The sequence below is a fragment of the Accipiter gentilis genome, chromosome Z (genome assembly GCF_929443795.1).
Source record: "Accipiter gentilis chromosome Z, bAccGen1.1, whole genome shotgun sequence".
NCBI classification, from domain to species: domain Eukaryota; kingdom Metazoa; phylum Chordata; class Aves; order Accipitriformes; family Accipitridae; genus Astur; species Astur gentilis.
Window position 1 is genome coordinate 52,518,896 of NC_064919.1, and position 25,063 is coordinate 52,543,958.

The 25,063-nt window shown below is 37.7% G+C and overlaps 1 protein-coding gene across 1 annotated transcript in view; it reads left to right on the plus strand.

The window, feature by feature from the left end:
* Nucleotides 1–25,063, plus strand: part of BNC2 (basonuclin 2) — a 329,075-nt gene that overhangs the window by 192,296 nt on the left and 111,716 nt on the right. The window contains exon 3 of the mRNA XM_049795150.1: nucleotides 17,444–17,546. Coding sequence (XP_049651107.1) covers nucleotides 17,444–17,546 — 103 coding nt within the window. The remainder of the gene's footprint in view (nucleotides 1–17,443; nucleotides 17,547–25,063) is intronic.

A 25,063-nucleotide genomic window follows, 5' to 3' on the forward strand; every position in this document is an offset into this window, starting at 1 on the left:
GAATTTCTGCTTTATAGAGTTAATTATTAGGCTCTCTTCCCGAGCTGTTAATTATGGTTGAAAGTGAGAGGGACTGAGGAGAAGATACATTAAGTCACTCAGGAAGTCAGTGGAACAGGACTAGAAACAACATCTTCATACAGTCATGTGAGGGCCTGTTCGTCACCTTCAGGTTTGGCTTCAGAAATGCCTTTGTTTTTCTAGCCGCTGCAATCAGTAGGTGAAATTTTAAACAGGAATAAACAGAGGCTCCCAGTTTCTGTTTTGAGGAAAGAACCTTGTCTTCCCTGCTAGACTGAATTTTTTGTGCCATGTGTCACTGTGGCATCCTGTGGTACAAGACAACCCCTTTGTCCTGTGCTGCTGGGAGATACCTTGCCTGCTTGTATACAAACTTGCTCAAGTGCTAGAAGCAATGTGGCCAGATGTGTGCTGCTTGGGTTCATTTGTTTTGCAAAGCTGTGCGGAAGAGTTTTAGGAATTTCTGCATGGCATTCATTCCACTGTGCAATACGGACATCACTGGCACCCTTCCTGCTGCTGGCCTGGCCAGGCAATGAATCAGTGTTTTTATTTCTGAGAAGTATGCTAACACCATGCTAAGGCCACTGCCATCTTCTTGTGTAGTTTGGTCTTTGCTTAGGAAAACCGGGATTATCCTCTGTACCTGGCATTCTCACACAGTTGAAAATGGTGCTGATATGTACATATTGAAAAAAATAGGTGGGAGGGGAAAAAGATATTAAATATCATTAATTTATAACTTCTTGATAACTAAACGAATCAAGTTCGTTGTTAGAAAGACAGGAAAAAGTACATCTAACTTAAGCTGGTAGGTCCTTTGTGACAATGTAGTTCACTAATCACTGCTTATGTACAGTCTAGCACTGAAAAAAGGCTGAAACTCAGAAGTGCTTTTTCCTTCTGTTTTATGTGGCTTTTTTCAATTTGAAAGGGATTTACATTTATTTAAAGACATTTTTCTAAATTTTGCTTTGAATACAAATCATGTCATACAGCTTTGCCAAAATAAACTTGGCAGCTTACATTTTCTTTCCTTTTTTTTTGAGTGTTGGCATGTAATGAATATTAATGGAGCATCACTTCCTGGTTTTTGGCATGATACTTTCTTCGTGTAAATACTGCTTTTTGAAATACCAAAAGCCAGTGTGCAGTTCAAAGTCTTCAATTAAATTTAGATGAATTGATGAAGAATGCCGATTTTCTATTTTGTGAGAGTTTGAATGTGTTTGTTTCCTGATTAATTTGGGGTTTTTTTTAAGAAAGGTAAGAAGATGTAATTCCATGAGTTTGACTCCCTTCTTAGCTGCTTAGTACATCTTGTTCCTGTGTCTGTGTTTTAACTCCTGAAGTTAAACTCCTCTTCTTTTTGAGGATTTCACAGTGGCAAGCACGTTGTCGGCAATCAAATAATAATAGGGAGAAATGAATCAGTCTGGATAAAGTGGAACTGACCTGAATTTGATCCTTAAACTCAAACTAACCAGAACTATTCTGAGGTTTTAAATTTGGGGGGGGTTTAGAAATTACTATCACACACCTCTGCACCATCTGGCTTTTCCTAGGAGTGGAAACAGACTTATCAACATACTGTAACAGAGTCTGTTTTTGTGGTGTGTCTGGCAGAGTTGTTACCCGAAAACTCTGGAAATCTCACCAGAAGGGCAGCTTTTATGCAATTTCCAGACCAGTTTTCACACCAAAGAGGATTAGGTGGTAAGCGGAGTGGAGAAAGAGTCTGTGCTTGTGGTTGCATCTTGGTTTTACCAATCACTAAATTGTGCTTGACTAAATGTTGCTTTTAATTATGACCTGGTGGAACTCTCACAAAAATGCGAGAAAAGTCCCCCATTTGTCTCATTGTGACTTGAACTTTTCATCATGGAAATCCGCTGGCTGTAATGAGGTGACACATGAGTTTCTTGGAGCTGAATTTAGTCCTCTCTGTATGTGCATGCTTGTTTTATGCTAGTGTCGTCCATCACGTAGACCCTGAGGTCTAGACGGAGGAACCAATTCCATCTGGCCTGTGCTTTTGTCCCACAGGAGAAAAAAGTTGCAGTTAAGGGCTGAGTGTGCTGATTTAACTCTTCCTGCACACAGACAGACATTTACTGTACAGCTGCTGATGACATGCATGTATGTGGAGGTGGATGAAAGCAGGGGCTTCAGGGAATGGTGTTTGCAACGGTGAGGGTGGCTGTAAAACCCTGTCTGGGAGCTCTCATCAGAGCTGCTGCTGAATTTGTCTAGGGAGGAAGGACCCTGAGGAGCAGCGATAGCAATGTCTGCGAATGAGGAGTACCATTGATACCTGCTGTGGTTACCGCAGGTTTAAGTGTCCCTGTGCAGTCCCGCTGCTGTACGAACATCAAAACGTAAATGGAGAGCGGAATTTGATCCCATTTGTTAGGTAGTTAGGCTGATAACTTTGCACTTCACTCTCGTGGGCTGATACATTTGAAGTGTGCTAGAGAGCAGATACAGTTTAGAAACTGCATCCCAATATAATAACCTGCTCAATGTTATAATCTGGGGGAAGGGAGATTGTTACTGACAGACTTCCCAGTTACTATGTTAGGCTCTTTTTCATAAAGCTGTTAAAAACTGTGACAGGCTCATTCTGCCGTCAGTGAAACTGGACAACGCTCCTATTGACTGCAATGGGAAGAGGCTCTGGGCCAGTGTTTCGCACACACGGAGCCATTTCACTTTCTACCAGTCTGGTCTGCTTTTTCCACAAAAGTGCACAGTATACATATGTGCTGCAAAGCATTTACATATGAAATGGTGACCACAGTAAGTTTTGTCCTATAATAAACTGCTCAGTGCTATGGCAGGAATAAATACAGGGTTTAGCACAAGCACAGCATGTGCAATAAGTGTACATGCTGGATTAGAGCCTGCCGACTGGTCTTTGCACAGGGAGTGAGAACATTCCTGTTTGCAGAGCCCATGCTTAGCACTTTATGTACTGAGTAGCAGCAGGATTACTGTAGTTGATGCTAGACTTAGTGTGATCTAACAACAGTTTGGCAGAAGGCAAAATGAAAGAAATTTTAAACATGCACTGAATATTGTTTTCCTCTAGATAAAGTTGGGAGAGACTTTATAAAAGAAGCTGGGAATGCACTAAATGCATTCAGTTGACTTGTCTCTGAGGATGTGTGTTGCTTGATATTTAAAGGTGCTGAACACTGGCAAATCAAAATGGACAGTCAGGATCTGATAAATACAAGGTACAAATGATCACTGTGTTTATTCCTGCTATAGAAATAATCTAGAAGATAGATGGGTTCAAACAGAATGCATGCTGACAAGTGGCAAAAGCTGCTGTTACTTTAATGCAGCATATTAGGATACATTCTTCTGGATGGGGTGGCCTGATTCTGTATAGCTGTTGTCATCATCTGCTGAATACATGTGTTTGGATGGATGAGTTTTATTTAGTAAAACCGCTTATTTTCTTAAAAAAGAAAGAAAGAAAAAGAAAGAAATCGTTCCCCATTAGTTGTTGTGGTTTTCCTGCACTTTCTGCAGAATTTTGAATGTTTGAGTATGCCGGGAGTATGACTTTCCTTATTCCAGCTCTGAGATACAGGAACAGTTTGTTGCAGCAAAGCTGTAACTACCATTGCCTAATCTGTCTTAGATCTGTGGATAAACAAGACTTACAGTCCAGAGGTAGTATTCTAACATGTATTTCAAGGTATAAATTCACCTAGTAGTGTGATGGAAGTGGATAGTATTGAAGTCAGACTGGTGACCACTCCTGTCACTGAATAAAACCAAAAGCAATGGAAAATCTAAACAAAACAAAATTGTGTTATTAGACTGCTGGTTTTCCCTTCAGCACAGTCTAGCATCTTGAGTTTTTCTTGACTGATTTTAAATAAATACATGTAGATAAAGATAAACTATGATTAGACATGAGGATAAAAACTGATTCAGTATTTAAACCTGACCATTCCTGATTGTCTATATAAACATGCTTTCTTAATGAATCACCTGTTGTCTTCCCCCACCCTTAAACAGAAAACCAGAAGAGGGCATATTAATCTTTCAAAAACAATTTGGTAGTCATTTGGCTCAATTCAGCTACAATTACTGTGAACTATGCAAGACAATGGTACTAAATTCATAAGGTCAGAAGCAAGACATATAGCATCTGTTGACTGCCTGCATTGAACTTGTTGCTCAGGGGCCAGTTACTGTGACAGAAACTGCGGTAATGGGCTGGCTACAGTCCACCACAAATGTATAAACAGCTAACAATTTGATTACATGGAAGTCTTAATCTCAGGACATTGTACAAATGAATTCACATCGTGTAATCTAGAAATCGCGTATCTAGAAATAGTAGTTGCACTGAACATTTCTTACCTAACATAGCAATAAATACGCAGGTATAGCACAGGAGGCAATGATATTTATAGGACTGGTGGCACGTGAAGAAAGCAGCGCTAATGTAATGGTAAGCATCCTACACTTTGTTAGTCTTCTCCCCAGTATTGTGCTTAAAGGTTATTTTCTCCTTGCTTACTGCTTCCTGTATTTTAAATAGATACAGAATTTTCAGGCAGCCATCAGTTAAACTAACAGCAAAGAAACAGTTTCTGTTCTCCCTCCAACACAGCCCCCCCTCCACCTTCCTCCCTCACTGATGCTGCTGACTGAAGAGCAGGTGCTCAGGGTCATTCTCGTGCAGCATCTGTGATAGACACCGTTGCTCGTGTCTCAATTCTTGAGCAGACATGAGGGAGTGACAGTGGGAACATTGCTGTCATCCCAGCAAGCACAGTACTCAGCTGGACTCTGCAGGTTCTGAAGTACTTTTACATCCCTCAGTTTAGGGTTATCCATTCTCCCTTCAAGCAGAGATTATTTTAAAGAGTCAGCATCTCAAACAGGGTTTGAGGTATGCATTGCAAGTCACTGATTCCTTCACTTTTAGGTTTTGTATTAACTTTAATGGTTTATAAAGGTTAACACCTGCATTCAGCATGGAGGTGTGCAGCTAACATAAAAATCTATTCTAGCTTCACTCTCAGCAATTTACATTATGTTGTCTCAGGTCACATTGAGGACTATCTACTTAAACTACAGCCACCTGGGTTCTGATTAGTTTTCTTTATTTTCTGCCCATGTGTGATCAAATGTTACACATAGTGTTATAAAAATAAGGGGTAATAAGGTAGAAGAAAGTTACTTAACATCAAGATCCACAGAACCTGTGCATGTATTGGAGGTCCTATATGCTCTCCAAAATTGACTCCCAAATTGGAATGAGCACTAAAAATTGGGACGTGTCAATAAATAAATAATGACAGTCACTGTCAATGATCTCAAACGCATTTCTAAGATAAAGCCTTTATACCCAATTGTCTCACATACAGTCTTTTTACACCCATTTAGTACAACTGATTTTAGTATCATAATTTTTTTAATTAAAAATTGTTAAAAATAGGCATTGTTCACTTTTGCATGTGACAATACATAAAAGGGAGCAGTTTCTTTTTCAAGTTGATTGGAGTTTCTTTTTCTGAGAATCCTTGGGAATTAAATGAAACTGGTAACTCAGGAAGAGGAAAGCAGTGTCGTTGCTGCATATTCATTGCAAAGATACTGTTTCTCCCATTCAGAAATGTGGCTAGATCTGGTGCCTTCCACCCAAAAAGAGCCTTAGTCTGGGATATATTTTCTCTTGTTTATCCCCACACTGGTTCTGAAATCTAGAAATTCAGTGAAGTTTTAGCACAGTATATGCATTGGGAAATTTATGCTTGGCTTCTCCATATCTCCTCTTCCCACCCTCAAACAGACAGAAACCACTGTGACAAGGTTGTTACCTTAATTATGATGCACAGTGGTGAAGGTAATTTCAGAGGATGAGTTTGTGTTACCTCCCATATGCTTTCAACAGAGACTTGCTGACTAAGCACATCCTAAGTATTGAATCAGCCAGAGCCATAAGTGATACAGCATTTATCTTCTATCCTGTGAAAATGAATTTTGTTACTGTGAGGAATGCTTACACTCGTAGACCTGCTGGCATGCATATTTCTCTCTTTTTTTCCTTCTAGTATTTTGTAGATTTCACTTTCTCATAGGAGTGAGTGAAATACTTACCATACGCACATGCCTTAAGCGCAGTGCCTTTTGTTAGTAATCCTAGGGTAGCACCCTTCCTCAGTCTGATGCTCACATTGTACCAACTAACTCCCTTATTCTGAATGAGGAGTCTCTTCAAATTTAGTCATGACCAGATTTCTTTTATTTAAAAAAGTGAAGAAGTGATTCCATAGTCATTAACAACTCACTTTTTTAATGAAAGAATAATTTCATTGCTAAAAGCAACCATCTCTGGAGAAGAGAGTTACATCTGTGAGAGAGCTAGAGTTAGTGCCAAGCAGTAAGAGCAATGAAACTTTAAAACTTACGTAAAATTTCAAGGCTCTGATAATGTGTCCATGGAAAGCGTGTTTCAAGGTCTTACAAGAGAGAGCTTCCCTATGACTGTGTTTACAGTTTTTGTTCAGCCATTGATTCCCCATTGGTGACTGCAAGTAGTCATTGACATGACTCACAATGTTTCCTTGTATTATCAACTTTATCTGCTTGGAGGATGAAGCCTGCGGGTCTAGCGACTTCACCTGTGACTGTTTTGAGCTGTGAACATGCTGTTCCATAGTAAGAGAAACTTGCAAATGTTTCATGTTACCGTCCAACTAACAAAACACACAAAAGCTGCTACACAGAGACAGGCAGATTTTTTTCTACTGGGCTGGGTGTTGCAAACTGGTGAATATGCAGCATTTGGCTCAAAGAGATGCTAGGTAAGTGTAACCTATATTGACAAATCAGTTTTAAAATTAATTGCTAAATACCTGGCTTGCTCTTCTGGCAATTTTGAAGATGTGCCAGTTTACAGGAACTTCAGAAACTGGAATTCTGATATGATTTTCTGTGTGTTGTCCTTGGAGGACACAATGATTTAATTATTTATTGAATTGTATGAGAAGAATTTTTTCTACCTTTAAAGAGAAGAGTATGAATATGAGTATATGTAAACAATGAGGATGCAAGTATTTGCAGAATCAAGTGCTGTGGTTGATAGGCATTAAAAAAAAAAAATGGTGTAGACCATAAAAGACCTGGAAATATGTATATTTTTGCAGGCCCTTACTTGTCTTGTACTTTGTTCTTTTAGTTAACATATAGCTCTGTCTTGTCATTATTATATTAAAGATAAATATTGTCCCTATGTATGACAGTGGCAGTAGATCCTACTTTGATTTCACACCCCCTTGGATTAAATTAAATCTTCGTGTACACTTCAAACATGTTCTACCAGACACAGCATGTCCTATCTTAGCTGAGTTGGACATTGTATGTTGTAAATCTATGCAATTGAAATAGTGCTTTTAAATATGTGTTATAATGATTTAAAGAGACATAAATTTGAAGATCAAAACTATTTAAATTTGAAGGTTGTGCAGAGGAAGAGGTCTGGGAGAACAAAAATCTTTTTCTGAGCTCATACATGATATTGTAAGATAGAAACTCCAGCTTTGTACCAGTAGGGGCAGATTTATTCTGTACAACCCACTTTAATAAAAAGAACAGGCTGATAAAGCTTGTGCCTTGGTTTATAAAAGCAAATAAATATATGTATATTATATTGTATTATGTATATTTGTGTTCTTGAGTATAGCTAAAGGACAACTTCCCATGAAATAATGCATTCCTTTAGAATTGCTGTAGATTTTCATAATTTTTTTTTAAACATTCCTATTGTAACCTACATCAAAAGGGCAGCTATGGTTCTTGTGTCTGACTATACATATGCATTATAAAAAAGTGAGTCTACTGTAATTACCAGTTTGCAGAGCGAATTCCTGCAGGGTTTGTACTCACCCCATTAGTAAAAGAGATAAGTTGAAATGTATTAAAATTTCACTGTACAACTGGGAGTTTTTGTTCACAGTAAATGTGGTAATGTTTCTTCATTGCTTGACTGTTTGTGTTTAAATTTAGGCAGTGTGCCCAACAGGGACGAAATTATAGGATAAAGCTATGTATAAAAGAAAATCCTTCTGAGAAAACCAATAACATTTTTTTTCTCCCCCCCCCCCCCCCAATATGTAATCATGGTTCATTCTGGCCAAGGAAAAACATTTTATCTATTTCACAGTTACTGAAATTCTCCTTTTTCGTACATAGCTGAAGGGATAGAGCATACGTTAGCAAACCTTTGTGCAAAAAATCCATGTCTTTGTTTTCAGGAAGTGTTGAAGAAGCAAAATTGAAAAGATACATGAATAAAAGAAATCCATGTTTAGTGAACAACATTATCTAATGAAGATAAAAATTTTCACCTGTTAATCTGGGATTTTGGTGGAAAGAAAAAAAAAAGATGTCAGTTGCTTGTTCTTACTTGCTTACAGTATCAGTTTTGTGGCTGACAAGAGTTGGCCACTGAAAGAACAGTGCAGGATTTGGTCTCTACTCAATTTAAATAAGAAATTATTGCTTTAAGTTATAACTTAAAAACATGGTACATAGTACAGTGTTGATCTTGATGAGATAGAAAATAAAATTTTCCTTTTAAAAAATACTCAAACTTTTCTAATAAATTTTAATTCATTGCACTTACTTTCAAAAAATTAAAATCTTTCATTATAACTTTTTCATGTAACTTCAGTAGAACTCATATGCACCTTCACTAGCTAAAATGCAGTACAGTGCAGTCTAAATCCATGTATTTTTTTTGGCCAAACTGAAACCCCATCATTTAAAATCCAGAAAGCAGTAACATCATCACAAGTTTCAAATGTTATTGGTTTACATACTTCCTTCTGAAAACATTTGCTGTAAGGAAGTAGAATTCTGTTGTGAATAGCAAGGCTGATAGCACAGTGTGGGAATCTCAGTATACTTAATCTTCTATAGTTGCCAGCAAAGATTTTTTTTTTCTTTCCCCTGCAGAGGTGTCAGTAAGGTTTATAGAAAGAAGAAGTTATACTTTTACTAGCAATAGCTAAATAGAGTTTTTCAGTTTGGGAAATGTTTTTCTTTTTTAATATAAAAGCAATAATGTTGTGTGCAGGAATGGTGTAGAAAGAGTAAACCATCCACTTGTCTAGTTCAGAAACATAACCATAGAATCATAGAATAGTGTGGGTTGGAAGGGACCTCCAAAGGCCATCTAGTCCAACTGCCCTGCCATGAGCAGAGACATCTTCAACTAGATTAAGTTTCTCAGAGCCCTGTTCAACCTGATCTTGAAGGTTTCCAGGGATGGGACATCTACCACCTCTCCGGGCAACCTGTTCCAGTGTTTCACCAACCTGACCGCAAAACATGTCTTCCTTATATCTAGTGTAAAGCTACCCTCTTTTAGTTTATAACCATTGCCCCTTGCCCTATCACAACAGGCCCTGCTAAAAAGTCTGTTCCCATCTTTCTCATAGGCCCCCTTTAAGTACTGAAAGGCTGCAATAAGGTCTTCCCGGAGCCTTCTCTTCTCCAGGTTGAACAACCCCAACTCTCTCTCAGTCTGTCCTCATAGGAGAGGTGTTCCATCGCTCTGATCTTTTTTGTGGCCCTCCTCTGGACCCTGGTCCATGTCTATTTTGTACTGAGGACTCCAGAGCTGGATGCAGTACTTCAAGTGGAGTAAGTTATTGGTCCAGGGTCAGAAGGTGCATAAAACCGGTGGGAGCAACTTGCCTCCTGTGCTCTCTAAAGGAGACCATAGTCGTGCTTACTTGAGGTGAGGAGCTGTGTGGAGCTAGCAATGCTAATCTCTAGAAGAGTCATGGGTAGAGGACGGTATGTGAGGCTTTCCAGGTGAGCCCATCTGCATTGTTGGGTGCCTGTCTGGCACTGGTCATTGCCTTGACAAAAGTGCATGTCTGAACTCCAATGACTGACAGCGTTGCTTTCATAACATGGGTCTGGTTTTCATCTCTAAGAACAAATGTCTGCATTTGCTAACATGCTCTCAGCACAGGTAATCTCATTCTTAAATCAACCATGTTTTCTTCTTCAAATTTTAAGCAAAGAAGCACTTGTCAGTCTTAATTTTTTTCAGCGCAAACAACTGTGCCTTTGTTGCTTGGGTCCCTCAGGCTAGTTTTACATGCTATAGAAACATAGGGTGATATCGTACCTGCAGACTTTGCAGAATATCCTGTTGGCAGCACTGTGAGTTGAGTGTGTACAATCAGGATGAACATGGCCTACAAAAAGCTCCTGGAAAATAACAAAGCTATTCTGCGTTATATTTGTTTTCTCTAGAACAGTCTATGTAGCATTCCTTGACACAGGTTTCCACTTTTGGAAGTATCTAAGGTAGAATTGAAGAGTGACTCCTAACTTAAATGCAACATTACAAATGACATTTTATTCTCTTTCCTTCTTTTCTTTTTTCCCATTCATTTACCAGCTCTTTCTCAAGAAGAGTTGAAAATGGTTTTCTAAAGTTGTCCTTACTCCAGGAAAAGCTGTTTTATCCTATTAGCAGCTTTCTCTCTTATTAGCATCCTTCCCTTCATACTGTATTAGTAACTGTTTCTTGAATGCCACAGAGAAATATAACAATATTAGTAACTTTCAGATTGTATTACTGAAAATAAATACAAATAAGAAAAAATACTAATATAGTGTCATGTGAAATTGCTAATAAAATGCTGCAGTGCAGTGAACAACTCAGAAGATGCTTGGGTATCTCTGACTGGGAGAGAGATTTGTCTTTATCTCAATCCATGAGTCTTCTTACTTTTACCCTTCTGATTCTCTCCCCTACCCCACCAGGGGGGAGTGAGTGAGCAGCTGTGTGGTGCTTAGTTGCTGGCTGGGGTTAAACCACAACAATTCCCTGTAATACCAAGCTTACCGTCGGCAGGTCACATTGTGCGTTTCCTAACTGTCGATATGCAAATGGTCCTCTTTTTGGTGTTAATTTAAAACAAACTCTGTTGTACTCCTGATTTGCCAGCTATTAAAAATAGTATAATTTCATTGGGATCTTTTTGCTATTTACACAGCAGAATTTATGCTGTGGTCTTTTAAATAAATAAATTGCCGAGAGAGGAAAAAAATTATTTGGATTCCTGAAGTAGTAAAGAAGAGAAGTGACAGATTTTCTAAGAGCTGTTTGCAGAGCATATAATATGTGCTCTGAAAAAGAAAGAAACAAAAAACCAGCCTAAAACTGTAGTGTGGTACAATCCTGCGCTGAGCAATAGTGTTGATTTATATAGACAGATTTTGTCGTCTTCACTTTGTAACCAAGAAACAGTAAGAAGAACTTAATGGCAGAGAAGACTTTCTGTTAAAAAAATGCTGGAACATTTGCAAGACTTAGCTGCTGTCTGCTGCTTTGTATCTTTTTTTTGGCATGAGTCGACATACAGCAACAGAAGAGTGGATCTCTGCGTTTCTCATCAACCTCTTCCTCATTAACTTTGATTATCTCAATGTGCCATCATGTCTTGAGACCAACTACTGTACGGCTTTAAATTATTCTCCCCATGGCAGTGTAGAGACTTCTTTCAATAAAATACTAGTTCGAAATTAGCTATTTGGTGTTTATAATATAGAATTAAAACTGTTTGACAGTGGGAAGATTAGATTGTATTTGACATGTTGGGTTTGGGTTTTTCTTAAAGTTGAGTGATAAGCTGCAAAAAGTGCATTTTGCTTTTACTTTTGCAATACTTCCCATCATTTCACCCAAATATTTAATTTATTGACATACACCACCAGAACTTTTTATTGTTTTTAAAATCTTAAACAATATTATTTTTTCTGTCAATTAAATGTGGAAAGTTCTTGCCCTTATTACTATAATGCATAGAACTTGTGAATTACCATATTATGCAAAATCTAAATTTTAAGTATACATATGTGTATATGTGCATGTTTAAAAACCCTGGCAGCCTCACTAACTAATACATTTGTACAGAGTGCATACTTGCACAGGGTCTTACTGATTTTAATCCAGCTGTAAGGAATGGCACTTAATGCACCATTTTGCTGGTTTGAAGTCTCACTGAAAAGATTTCACAAACACTAGACCAAATCATCCTCAAGCCTCGTGCTCCTGTGATTGGTAACAGTGGATTAAGATTATGTGAGCTCTGTAGGATAAATGTGTGGTAGATGCTTTAGACAGGTAGATGGAACTTCCATGCAAAGAGAGTGAGTATCATTGAGTCCGTAATGTATTCAGGTGCACAGTGATCCCTTATATCATTGATGACTTGATAGAAGGCATTTCTTTTTGTAGATGAGAAAGATAAGGTAAGGACAGTAAGAGCCACGCTCTGTTACTGCCTACCACGTAGAAGAATGGAGCTGAGACTTCAGTAAGATGCTATTTAACCTCACAGCACTCTTGGAGCCTCATCACAAGTTACATTAAGAATTTTTGTTAGAATGAGTATTAAAATTCAGGATAAAGGATGTTGCAAAACTTACTTGTCTCTCCAGAATGTTGCATCATTTTAAACTGCCTCCATCTTTTGTGGCCACTTGTAAGAACTCTACAGGAGGAATCATACCTCTTCTTTATGCGTTCTCCTCCTCGCATACTGTGATCCCTTTCATGATAGGTTATTGCTTCTTGTCTCTTGGAAGCTCTGCAAAGCAGCCAGACAGATTGATTTTCCATTACTGCTATAGGCTGTCCCTATTAATATGTGAATAATATTTAGTTGTTAGATATAATTAAATCGCCCAAACTATGTTAAATGAATATGCTTGGTCTGGGGGAAACCCACAGAAGTCAGGTCTAACATCTTTTAATGTTAGCCATACAAACTTATGCGTAGGTGTACTAGACCACATGCTTTAATACTAGGCAAAGTTCCCTTCTTTCTGCATTACACTCTACAGGAAGAAGATCTCAAAGAAAATAGCAAGGTACTTCTGAATGTTTTGGTGTCAATTATAAAACCATTCATTTATTCTTGTATATGTGTATTTTGTTTTTAAACCTTAATAGCACTGCTTTAGGATTTAAGGAATTAGTTGTGTAAACTATTTAAAATTATTCTACTGAAATCCAGTCTATTTCCTCCACAGGTCCTCAAGGGCCACTGTAACTTTGGTAGAAATGTGGGGAGTGTTATGTTAGGAACTCAGTGGAAGGGATGTGTAAAAATGCCTGAGAACTGTTATCTGCAGACCATTGATGTGGTAGAACATAATGGCACTTTTCAAGAAGCTGCAGAAAACCATGTTTTGTGGCTTATTTAAGGGCCTTAACCTGCAAGTTGTCATCTAAATACCTGGTTGCCTATCAGCTGGTACAGGGGGAGCCTGTATTTGCTGATTTTACTGTTCCTCTTGCTATGCAAGGTCATTGGTTTCTTTTCCTCTCCTTCTGTTTTCTTTCTGTCTGTCTTGGAGAAAGTTCTGAGGGAAACCTTAGTCAGGAAAAATTTCTGTTTCTTTCCCTACAAAATAGCATAGTACACAGAGTCACATTATGTAAACTTTTTAGCAATATGTTGCGAAGGCAGAATTACAGCGCATGACTTCTGGAATGCCGAGCAGTACTCTATCAGAAGCATTTTCTACAGCAGTTTAGCATTGCTACACCCGTAGATTTTTATACCTACTTTTAACAGGTTTGAACAATGGCTACAATATTTGGCTGCTGCAAACTCACCCAGGATCTTTTTATTATGCCTACTCTCCACCCCATCCCTTTCAAATTAAGCAGTAACAGATGTCCAACCACAGTTACATGAATCCACGCTGCTACCTACAAGTGCACCAGCTACTGTACTTTTATCCCCTCTGTACCTTGTAATCCTGCTGCTGGGGAATGGAGCGGCTGCATTAAAGCTTTGGATTCTTAGGTGAATCTACACCACTGTCGTGGTTTAACCCCAGCCAGCAACTAAGCACCGCGCAGCTGCTCACTCACTCCCCACCCACCCACCCAGTGGGATGGGGGAGAAAATTGGGAAAAGAAGTAAAACTTGTGGGTTGAGATAAGAACTGTTTAATAGAACAGAAAAGAAGAAACTAATAATGATAACACTAATAAAATGACAATAGTAATAATAAAAGGATTGGAATGTACAAATGATGCTCAGGGCAATTGCTCACCACCCGCCGACCAACACCCAGCCAGTCCCTGAGCGGCCATTCCCTGCCCCCCCCCCCCCCCCCCCCCTTCCCAGTTCCTATACTAGATGGGACGTCCCATGGTATGGAATACACCGTTGGCCAGTTTGGGTCAGGTGCCTTGGTTGTGCCCTGTGCCAACTTCTTGTGTCCCTCCAGCTTTCTCGCTGGCTGGGCATGAGAAGCTGAAAAGTCCTTGACTTTAGTCTAAACACTACTGAGCAACCACTGAAAACATCAGTGTGTTAGCAACATTCTTCGCATACTGAACTCAAAACATAGCACCGTACCAGCTACCAGGAAGACAATTAACTCTATCCCAGCTGAAACCAGGACAGCCACATTCATCTCCTGCTGCTCTTCTGGGTCCTTCCTGAGCCTGTTGCACAAACTGTCAGTGACTTGTATGCCTCAGTTAAATGCTATTGAAAACCAGTAGAAAGATACTTTTAATAATTCAAATGCATATCCTTGCAAGGCTCAGTACATATGTTGGTTGCATTGTGAAGGTCTTTAAAGATAATGCTTTCTTTCATGTTAATGAATGTTAATGTTCCATCTGTGTGTGTAGGAACACACACTATTCCTGGCATCTTGAATATTCTCTGTACCAAGTTATGCTGGTTTCATGTTGGATATTTTAGTGATCTGAGTTAGTTACAATAATTCTGGATTAACTGAGTAAAGTGAAAAATGAATCTTTGAAATAAAGACTAAATTCTACTTGAGATTTTCAATAGCCTCCATCACTATACAGTGCCTAACAATTTATGTGGCCTTTACCCTGAGAACAACACTTTAGTGTCATTGTGTCTGGTTATTGTTTAGGGAATGTAGGCATCAGGCTAACAAAGTAATATGGCCAAGATCATGCTAGAATGTGAACTAGAATATGAGTTTTTCCAGTCCCAAATGATCATCTTGCAGATGAAGGGTTATCCTCATTACCCAGAGATATGCATGGGATTCTCAGTGATGGGATGGGAAACTACTGAAACCAGATCACAACCTGGAATCAACACACCATTTGCAGAAAAAGCTGCCAAGTAAGACCAGGCTGAATGTTTTGGCCATGCTACTTATCTTTGGACTTTCTCATGCCAATCCATATTACTTTATAAAAATGCATAGATCTTTTTGATGACTTTTCAGATTTAGTTATTTGAGGAACAAGCTGACATTTTCAGGTTTCTGAAAAGTTTGTGTGAATTTTTTTGGGGGTATGTATAAAATACAGAAATCTTACTGAGTAATTAATCTCCTTCAACACTTTACACCATCAAGACTCTTTTTAACTCAGGGAAGAACAAAAAAACATGAAACCTCTAAACTCCCCCCCCACTCCCCCCCCATCTTGGAATTTATAATGGCTAAATGGATGATTTTTGAATGTGTGCAATAAAATTCACTCTTAGACTGAAACATTGTATTTCAGGTTCAAGCTGAATCCAATTTTTACAGGCAACCTGTTAACCTCTAGGCCAAAATAGGTAGGGTTGCAATAGAAATGCTGATGAGCCTTAATAAAGCAACTCTACCAAAGAACACTGTTTCATCTAGTATGTGTACATACACTGTATTACTTCTATTATATATACTGTAAGTGACACATGAACAGGACAAAATAACGTAAAATACAACAAATTTGTGTCACAATGGTGCAGAGATTAAAAAAAGGTGGTGAATGTAAGAAAGCCTTTTATGATAAAATAAGAATACCATTTTGTAAGCCCTTCTTCTTGCAGTACAATTAATTACTGAGTTCATTAATTAATGAACATATTAGAGAAAGAACACCATTACTGACCAGTGGAGACCTGATATATTACTGAGTCAATAAACTATTGAACATGAAACAGGACCTTTCAGGAGAATTTTTTTCTCATAACCTACAAACACATATATTATTCTTGCACAGTCAGCACTTCTTTGGTACCCTTATATTTCATATTACTAATTCTTTTAATCACGCATACATACAGCAGTGTTTTATAACCTGCCTAATGAGTAATTGGACAGGTGACATTGGGACTGAGGCCCTAAAGTGTCAGACGTAATAGAGCAGGATATTTTTTTTCCCCACTAGGTTTTTGAGAGTAAAAGATAGTAAAAGAGCAGATAGGATAGGAGGGAGAAAGGGCTCTTGTACCACAAATTTGGCAGAGAAATACAGATTTTAAGTGGATCCATGAACTATAAATGACTTTAAATTGCTGTGTGATGCAGATAAACAAGTAAAGACATAAAACGTTTAAAATAACTCTGAATCTTTTTCATTGTCAGCAACCAAGGAGTTTACCTTGGCCAAGCTGAAGTTGAATGTAATTTTCTTTAAGTCAGCATAGATAAGGTAATTATTTTTTGGTATTGGAAGAGTGTGTGAGGGGGGTGTTAGTTATTTGGAAAAGGCAAGAGCCTTCATAATGCTTCGGTATCTCTGTGGCCATAGTACCAAGCACCCTTCCCCCACCTTAGCCCCCAAGTTATCATTGATTGCATCTAAATCTATAGAGATATCTTTTCCTGGCAGCTCTGGTAGTTACAGTAGATTGTTAATCTGTGAATGATCAGAATAAGCCTCTCTGTCTCAGAAATCTCCATGCAAATTACTTCTAAATGCATGCCATAAATTTATTAGTAGCAGTTTGAAGTGCACAGGTCATCTTCTAAACTATTTAAAAACATATGTCTGTTACACATTAAAAAGAGTCTTATTCAATTTATATTCACTTTTCTGTAGATGTAGATAGCCCCTGTCAAAGTAAACCTGTGTAATTTTTGAAAAAAAACTTTAAAAGGGAGATGAGGTGTGAGTAGAGATCTGTAGTTTTCCTTTTTGTATGTTTTTGTTTCCTCATTTTACTCTTGGTTTTAATCAAGCTGATATGCTGCTACGGTAAGACATCACTAGTGACATTTTCCTTCAGACACTTGATGCAAAACCAGGAAATTTGTGGAACATCTACAGAGTCCTCATCCTACTGCTTTTTTTCTCCTGAAAGAAATAGAGCAATTCTTTTAAAGACTTTAGGAATGTATTCATCTCCATGGGACAACAGACTATGTTATTATTGAATAAGCATTTTGGTTGTCATTGCTCAGGGGTACTGATGTGTGTTTTTGAAAGAAAATTAATCTCTACTTAAAAGGATGAGCAATGCTTTGAATGTTAGAAGGCTAGTTTTTGCTGTACAGCTAATACCCTTCTAGCCCTCACAACAAATTTGTACAAGAAGGAAGAAAGATGTTAATATATTTTTTCTGTTTCTTTTTCCAGGCTATCCGCTGTACACTGGTAAATTGCACATGTGAATGTTTTCAGCCAGGGAAGATAAACCTGAGAACCTGTGATCAGTGTAAACATGGCTGGGTGGCACATGGTAAGAAATGTCTGTTCCTGGCTTGTCTTCTCTATTCTGTCCGTCTTTCCCAGTATCTTTAAATACTTAGAGCTGGAGTGATACAGACAGTAGTGATACCTATTTGTCTGTACATGCATGTGCATGCATTCTGGGTTTGTGCACATGTATGCATGCACATGGTTTTTTTACAGCAATTTCTAGGATGAAAAAGTGAGGGTCTATTATTCTGGCAATAGTTTCAAGTGCCACTGGAGTTCAAAAGCTTGTGTACAGCTCAAAAGAATATTCTAGCCTCCAGGAAATTATATAGTTCTAGCAGGGCTTAGCAGAAAGGCAGAAAGTTTATGGTATGGTTGCACAGCAGAGTTTGTATTGCAAAGAAGCATCAGCCAATAAGTCACTGACCCTAATGGAAATTCAAACATAACAATGTTGAACTTCCAGAGCTTGGATGTCAGAGTGAAATGAGTGTATCATATATGGCTCAACAAAAGTGTGCATATATGATCTGTGAGTTGAACCTCTCTTCCCATGTTTAAGTAGCTAAAGAAAGAAAGGCGGGATTAGAATGCCCAGATCCTGTATAAAGGCATCAGTATATGTAGATCTTCCATTTTACTTATCCTTCACTATTTTGTGTGTTTAGCCGGTTTTTTTCTTGACAGTCTTGGTTAAGCTATGCATGAGAGGGAGAGCTGTATGCAGCTGTATTAGAAGGGCTGTATACAACTGTATTAGAAGGCAAATAAGGAGAATACCTAAAATGGTTTAATAAAAAATTTAAAAAAATAAAAAAAAAAAAATAAAAAAAAGGGAAAAAAGAGAAAGATTACTATGTTTGCAGAAGAAATTAGTGTTGGACATTTCTTCTCATGGTCTAGGCTATTGGCACCTAAGCAAGCACAGTGTCCATTCCCCACTGCTGCCAGACATTCAGTGGATTACATTCTATAAATTTTATTTTAATTTGATGACGCCTGGGATGGAAGCTTAGTACTTCCCTCTTAAGATGCACTTGATCTCTTTTTAGTTCATGTCTGTGTGTATTTGTGCCTGAGTATGCTGACATATGGCAAGCGTGAATGCTCAACAAATTCAACAGCACAGACTGCCAGAGAAGTTTTTAAAACATCACATACATGGAAAGGAAAGTAGGAATGCAGGTACCATGCAGTCCTGTGACACTGCATAGTAATATATACAGCCAGCCCAGAAATACCCTAACACCACCGATCTGCTAGCTGGTTGCAGGTTTATTATATACTAGATTGTCTAGAGACACAGCTTATTTTCACTCCTCTTTATTCACAGAAAGGTATCTTCAGTCACAGTATAACCAGACTCACATTTCTTGGAAGGTTCGCTAAACCTTGCAAAGTTAGTATAGTTCAGGCACGCTTCAGGTTTGTGTAGAATCAGCATCTGAGGTTTTGCTGATCCACAAATAGGGAAGACTTGTCTAGCTATTTTCCAGGGTGTCCTCCTGTTGCGTAATAGAAATTAGGAGTCTAGCACTTAGATTCTGGCATATGGGCATCCTGCATTTTCTTTTTAACCAGTACATCTTAGAAGAGTGTGATCAGATTTTCCTGATAAATTCTTCCCTGTGAGGTGGTTGAATTCAAAATCAGAATATATGACAGTTATCTAAGATTACCGCAGTATATGTAGTAGAAATGTCCCTGTTTTATAAATCCAGAAAGTTAAAAGGTGAGTTTAATGATTAGGGATATACCACCTGCTCCTGTACTTGAGCACTTGACATTCCAAATAGAAAACTTAATACAGCTATATATTATTAGAAGGTGTTTGTTTTACTACTGCACGAGGTGAAGAATGCTCTGATTTATTTTTTTTTTTTAGTATACTTTGTGTACATTTGTCTGGAGTATTTACATTTTATGGCAGAGCAAGACAAGTCAAATATATGTTTCATATACATACTCAAAGCACAGGCTTATAAATTACTTCCTGGAGACTATGATGCATCTGCTTCAATTCTTGATCTTAGCTGTTTACCAGGATTTTGAGGGCAGCATTCAGGACACTGATCAATTCACTGTAGTGCCTGGATTTCAAAATAACTGAATCAGGTTGCTGTTCAGAAGTGATTTTCTTTAAACCCTTAGCACGGTACTTTCAGAAGTTGTTCCCTGAATGCAAATAGTATTTCCTGCTGCTTTAATTAAAGGGTTTCCTTCTGATTTTTATTAATGAATTTCAACTCAGCTCCTTGACACATGATGTAGTGCTTTCCTGAATGTAATTATCAAAGAATAGGTGTTTCCAACAGGAAGTACCCTGCTTATTCAGTTCTGATAACCTAGAATCATAATTAACTGAATAGATCAAAAATAGCTTAGAACTGCAGTCTTTTCATGGTATACTTGACAAATCTGTGCAGAGTTAATTCATGTTAATAACTGCCATTTAAAATGTTGGAATTCTTGGAGCGAGGAAGAAAGGGCATACAGCCACCACAGTATTATTGCACTAAACAACTGCTAGTCTGTTTTCTTTTTCCTGCTTCCATTATCTTTCTCATGTTTTTCCTCACTCACCTAAAATGAGCTGTACACATCTTGAAAGGAAAGGTCTCCTACAAGTTCAATTTTCTTCTGTCTGGAATTGCCAAAAGTGGGATTGTCAATATATGAATAGACTCATCAGAGAAATTCTTCTGTGGCAAGATAAATGTTTCTGTTGGCAAAAGTTCAGCTTATCGAATTTTGACCCTGCACCTCTGTGCTATAGTGGTAATCCTACCATCAGTGTTTTTAAGGCTGAAGCCAAAAGCTGCATAGAGCGTAGCAGCATTTTCTAGTACTGCTGTGCATAATGGAAAATGGGTTATTGCTGGTGTGACTCTCTGGATGTTTTAAGGGATTTGGATAACTAGCCTGTTTTAATTTGTTTTCAGCTGAAGCCTGGCTTTCGTATTGTCAGCTTGGGTGGTGATTTATTTTCTAAAACAAAAAATAAATGGTTTAAATTGGATAAGCCATTTCCTAGGCCTCAAGCAGGCAAACAGATAACAGTTAGATGTTTTTCCTTCTTTTTTTTTTTTTTTTTTTTAATGGTTAAGGTACTTTCTATAGTCCATATGGTGAAAAATAAAATCTTATTAAAATCTTAATAGTAAATTTTTTTTAAGGAGAATTTATTTTAACATAGGCAATTGCTATTTTGTGGCTTTTAAATAATGTAGGAGTAAGATGACTACAAAAAATTATTACTTTCTTGAGTGCTTGAATTGGTTTCTTCTCCTGCTATTTTTGTTGTATTAAAAGTAACATACTATATTATGAGGACAGTCATGACATTTTACTAGCTTTAGCACAAAAATCACTTACTCAAACTTTATTGGAAATAATGAAAAAAACCACTTTATTTGCCACCCACTTCCCCTAGCAGAAGTAGCGTAGCTTATGAGGAAAGAAATTAAGCAAGTCTGCAGTAAAAAGATGTTGATTTCATTGAGTTTGCATTTTGCCATGTATGCTTGTCATTGATGTCAGAATGACAACTACCATATTGCTAGCAGAAATACTCTTATTATAGGTACTCCAGCAGATCAAAAGACCCAATGCATATCAATGGGAAATGCAGCCTACCCTCTCTCATAACTATTTTGCTCTTGGTGTGCCAAGGTGACATATGTCATAGTGGACTAAAGCTGTAATTTATGGCATTCATATTATTTATTTTAGTTCCAGTATCTCAGACTTTGCAGTGATTTAAAAAAACACAGTATAATAATATTAAGTTTGTCTGAAATCATTGTCACCTTGTTTCAGAGAGTCAGAAAATGAGAAATACTATTTCTCTGTCTTGCCTTCACACTGATCACTGGTAAAACTCGGACAGCAGCAGCATGTTTTTCAGATGGTTTTGGTATACTGTACATTCTTGGACTAGCTGAATTTCACACTGTTCAATCTACTCCAGGAAATGAAGTATTCTGTGAACATTTTTGCTGTCTTCCTTCTTTTTTTGTCTCTCAGAGAAAGCTGATCCTTAGTCCTGTAGTGATCTTTGATGTCTTTTCATCTGCATCATGCCAACTGGCACAGCTCGTGTCTGGGCTATTTATTCAAGTAGAGTTTAGTACCTCTCTGAGGTATGATGAGGCCACATACGGCCCCATCTCCAGTCCAAGGCTTGGCCAAGCTTTTTCTCTAGTAACTCTGAGATTAAGTTCCTTTTGGTTTTAATGAAAATTACATTAAATAGGTGATTTTGGCACATAGGGCAAATCCATTACTCTTTTTCAGTTTAAAATCTGCCATCCAGTGAGTACGCATGCTCAGAGACTTGCCATGTGGGTTACACTTTCATTTTGTGAAGGAAGTTTTCTGCTGCTAGTATTTATCTAATGCATGTACTAGCTTGCTGTGAGACTAACAATGAAAACAACAACCTCCACTAGAAAATGGAGAATGCTCTGTTATAAAGTCAGATGCATGACATGATTGTGACTTCTTCATTCAGAATGATTGAATTTTATGAATTTCTACATGGTAGTTCATGAAATTGTCAGGTAAAAGAAACTGGAAGTGAGAACAAAAGAAAGGAAGGACAGGTGTAAATAAATAAATAATAATAAAAAAAAGAATGCTGTGGAAATTTTAGAAACTGCATCTCTCCCTTACCCTGAAGTTGCTGAAAAGACTTGGTCCAGGAAGAAGGTTTAGATTGTAAATGTGAGCTGCATGGGAATGAGGAGAGAAGGAAGAGGAGTGTTGTGTTGAAATAAAAATCAGCAGGGTTCCTATATTTGTCTCAGTCCAAAGCTGTTAAGTGAAAGAAATCCAGGTTTGCAAAGTCAAAGATCATCTCTAACAAAACAAAACAAAACAAAAACACGTCACAAATCTTGGAGTCTCTCTAAAAGCTGTCAGAACTGCCATGTTGTTCTTTACTTAAAAATGGACATAGTAGAGAATAAATACTAAAAAAGGAAAGGAGAATTGTAATCCTATCATTATAGTTTACTGGTAGAGTAATTGGGTTGTTTTTGTATCATTCCATGGGATATAAAAAATAATCACAATTTTAGCATACTGAACATACTTGTTTCCTTCTATTCAGTTTATTTAATTCTTTAAAATGCTTTAAAATGACAATAGTATCATCAATTTCTTTTTTTAATTATTTTTTGTTACACAGATTTTTAGCAAATTATCAACAATTCATTAATAACAAAGGCTAGCTCTTCATGACTTTTAAAGTAAAACTATTTTATATCTAGTCTGGCTTTTCCTGTCTTCTACTGACAAAATCATTTAAGTCCATCTGTTACAACTTCCTCTTGACCCTGAAGGCTGGGGCATATTTTTCATTACTCAGTAGCTTCCAGGAACTTTACCTGATTAACATTCATTACTGGTAAACACTTTTTACAGTCCCTCCTTCTGCCTATGACATACCTTTTTTCTTCTCTTCAGCAGCAGTTCCCAAAGCAGCCAATGCAGCACAGAGAAGATGCACTCTGTTATCTTGTGGGTACTCTGACCCGATATCTGGTTTTAAAGACTTCCACATTGGTAGGAATGATGTGATGTAGTGTTTGCTTTGGGTTACTCTGAGATCACCCTTAATGCAAGTCAAGCTGAGGTAAAAGCTAATGAGAGTATCCAAGCATTAGGGCCTCCCAGACAAATAATATTGTTTCAAAGGTATATAAGACACAAGTGACAGAAAGGAAATAATGCTTAGTTGCCTCAAGATCAAATAAAAAGTCTTCCTTTTCCATCCTTGTATTCAGCTGATACTTACATAACCATATGGCCAAGGGTTTAGTCCTCATGCAAATTTTACATCCTCAGGTGTCGAGTAAGGTTTTCCCTGGGGGAAACCCACAGGCTCTAACTTACATATGTTCACAATCACACCTCCTTGGATTTCACTGAGAGTCCATTCAGATTAAAATCTTTTTTCTCTTCTTCCCTGCCATTCCCAGGACATCTTAACACAATCAGGAAGAGGTTAGACCTTTCTCCCTCTCCCTGACTTTATAGGCTCATAGCCCTGGCTTTGAATATTCCAGTGTCCCTTGGATGTGGTCAGGTGAGATTATCCCTGACCAGACATTAAGCAGTCATCTAAGGAGTGCTCCAGTGCCCGCTAAGCCCTAAACAGACCATGACCTATTCTGAAGCATAGTGCCCTTTTCTGCTGGCTTGGGCTATATTCATATCTCAAAGTGAAACCCTTTCTCATTGTGAACGTTTTATTGTCTGAAAAACTTTTAATTTACTAATCACACTTTGTACTCTCACAGACCTGGCATTAATACCATCAGATACTGGCAACTCTGAAATACATATAAGGCCACTTTTATAGCTATGATCTCCCTTTACTAGCTATAAAAAGCCCAGAGAGGTTTGGACTAAAGGTATTTCAAAAGTGCAAGATACTGTTATTTGGTGCCCATCATTATTGAATTTACGTTTTACAGAGAAAGCTTCATCCGATTTAGTACACCCTATACCATATGATAAAATGCTAGGAGATGTCTTGGACAATGATGTCATACCCTCTCTTCTTAAGGAGAGAATCCAGCAAGGAAAAAAATTGACTTGCTATGTGCAAGATGGATCAAAGGCAATAAAACCAATGATTTTTTAATTAGCACTTGGAATTCCTCTTTCCAGACATAGCAGAGGCTACTTTTTGGAAAAGTAGTCAGTGAAGCCCTTGATCTTGCCCCCTTACATGCGGTGATAGGAAGTTCACTACATGGCGTAGCTTCAGATAGGAAAAAAAGAGTATCTGGTGCTCGCTGCTTGATTCCCAGATGAACAGGATAAATTCTGTGGGACCCGAGAGTGCAAATTGTCAATGGATTTGTGGGACAGCAGTGGTGGACTTCTGCAACATGCATCCACAGTTCTCCAGGATGTTTAGGTGACAGTACCTGCTTACTTGTCTGTTGTAACACCTATGCTGCTGCACATGAATTGCTGTGATGTGCTAACCACTTTATCATTTTATTACACTTTATTACATCATAAATTTTTATATCTTCTTAACGATCCTACAAGAAGCTTAATTGTTTATAGGAACATCTTAATTAACTAGAGTTCACTAGGTTAAGCAGAACACAAATTGAAAGAGCTCTAAATGAAACAAACCCTACCACTCCATTCCATATAGCTTCATAAGGTTAAAATGGGATTTGACTGCAAGAATTAAAAATTCATACTGCTTTCAGATATTACAAAGTAACGATAATACGATGGATAACTTTACCTCAGCTTTCTGTTTTACAAATGTGAAATTCAATGGAAAAAAACATTTTTTTTTTTTTTTTTGCCTACTAGGAAGAATTTCAATTTGAGCTGTAGTATTATGAGGAAACTTGCCCCAGATTAATTTAGCAGACAATAGAGTTACTTTATTATCCTATTTCCGTCTGGATTTTAGAAATAGAAAAGATAATACAAGAAATATATAACACGAGTCTCAAAGACTTCTCTGATGATATTCTAATTGATTACAGTCAATTATTCTGAAGTATATTTAACAGGAGC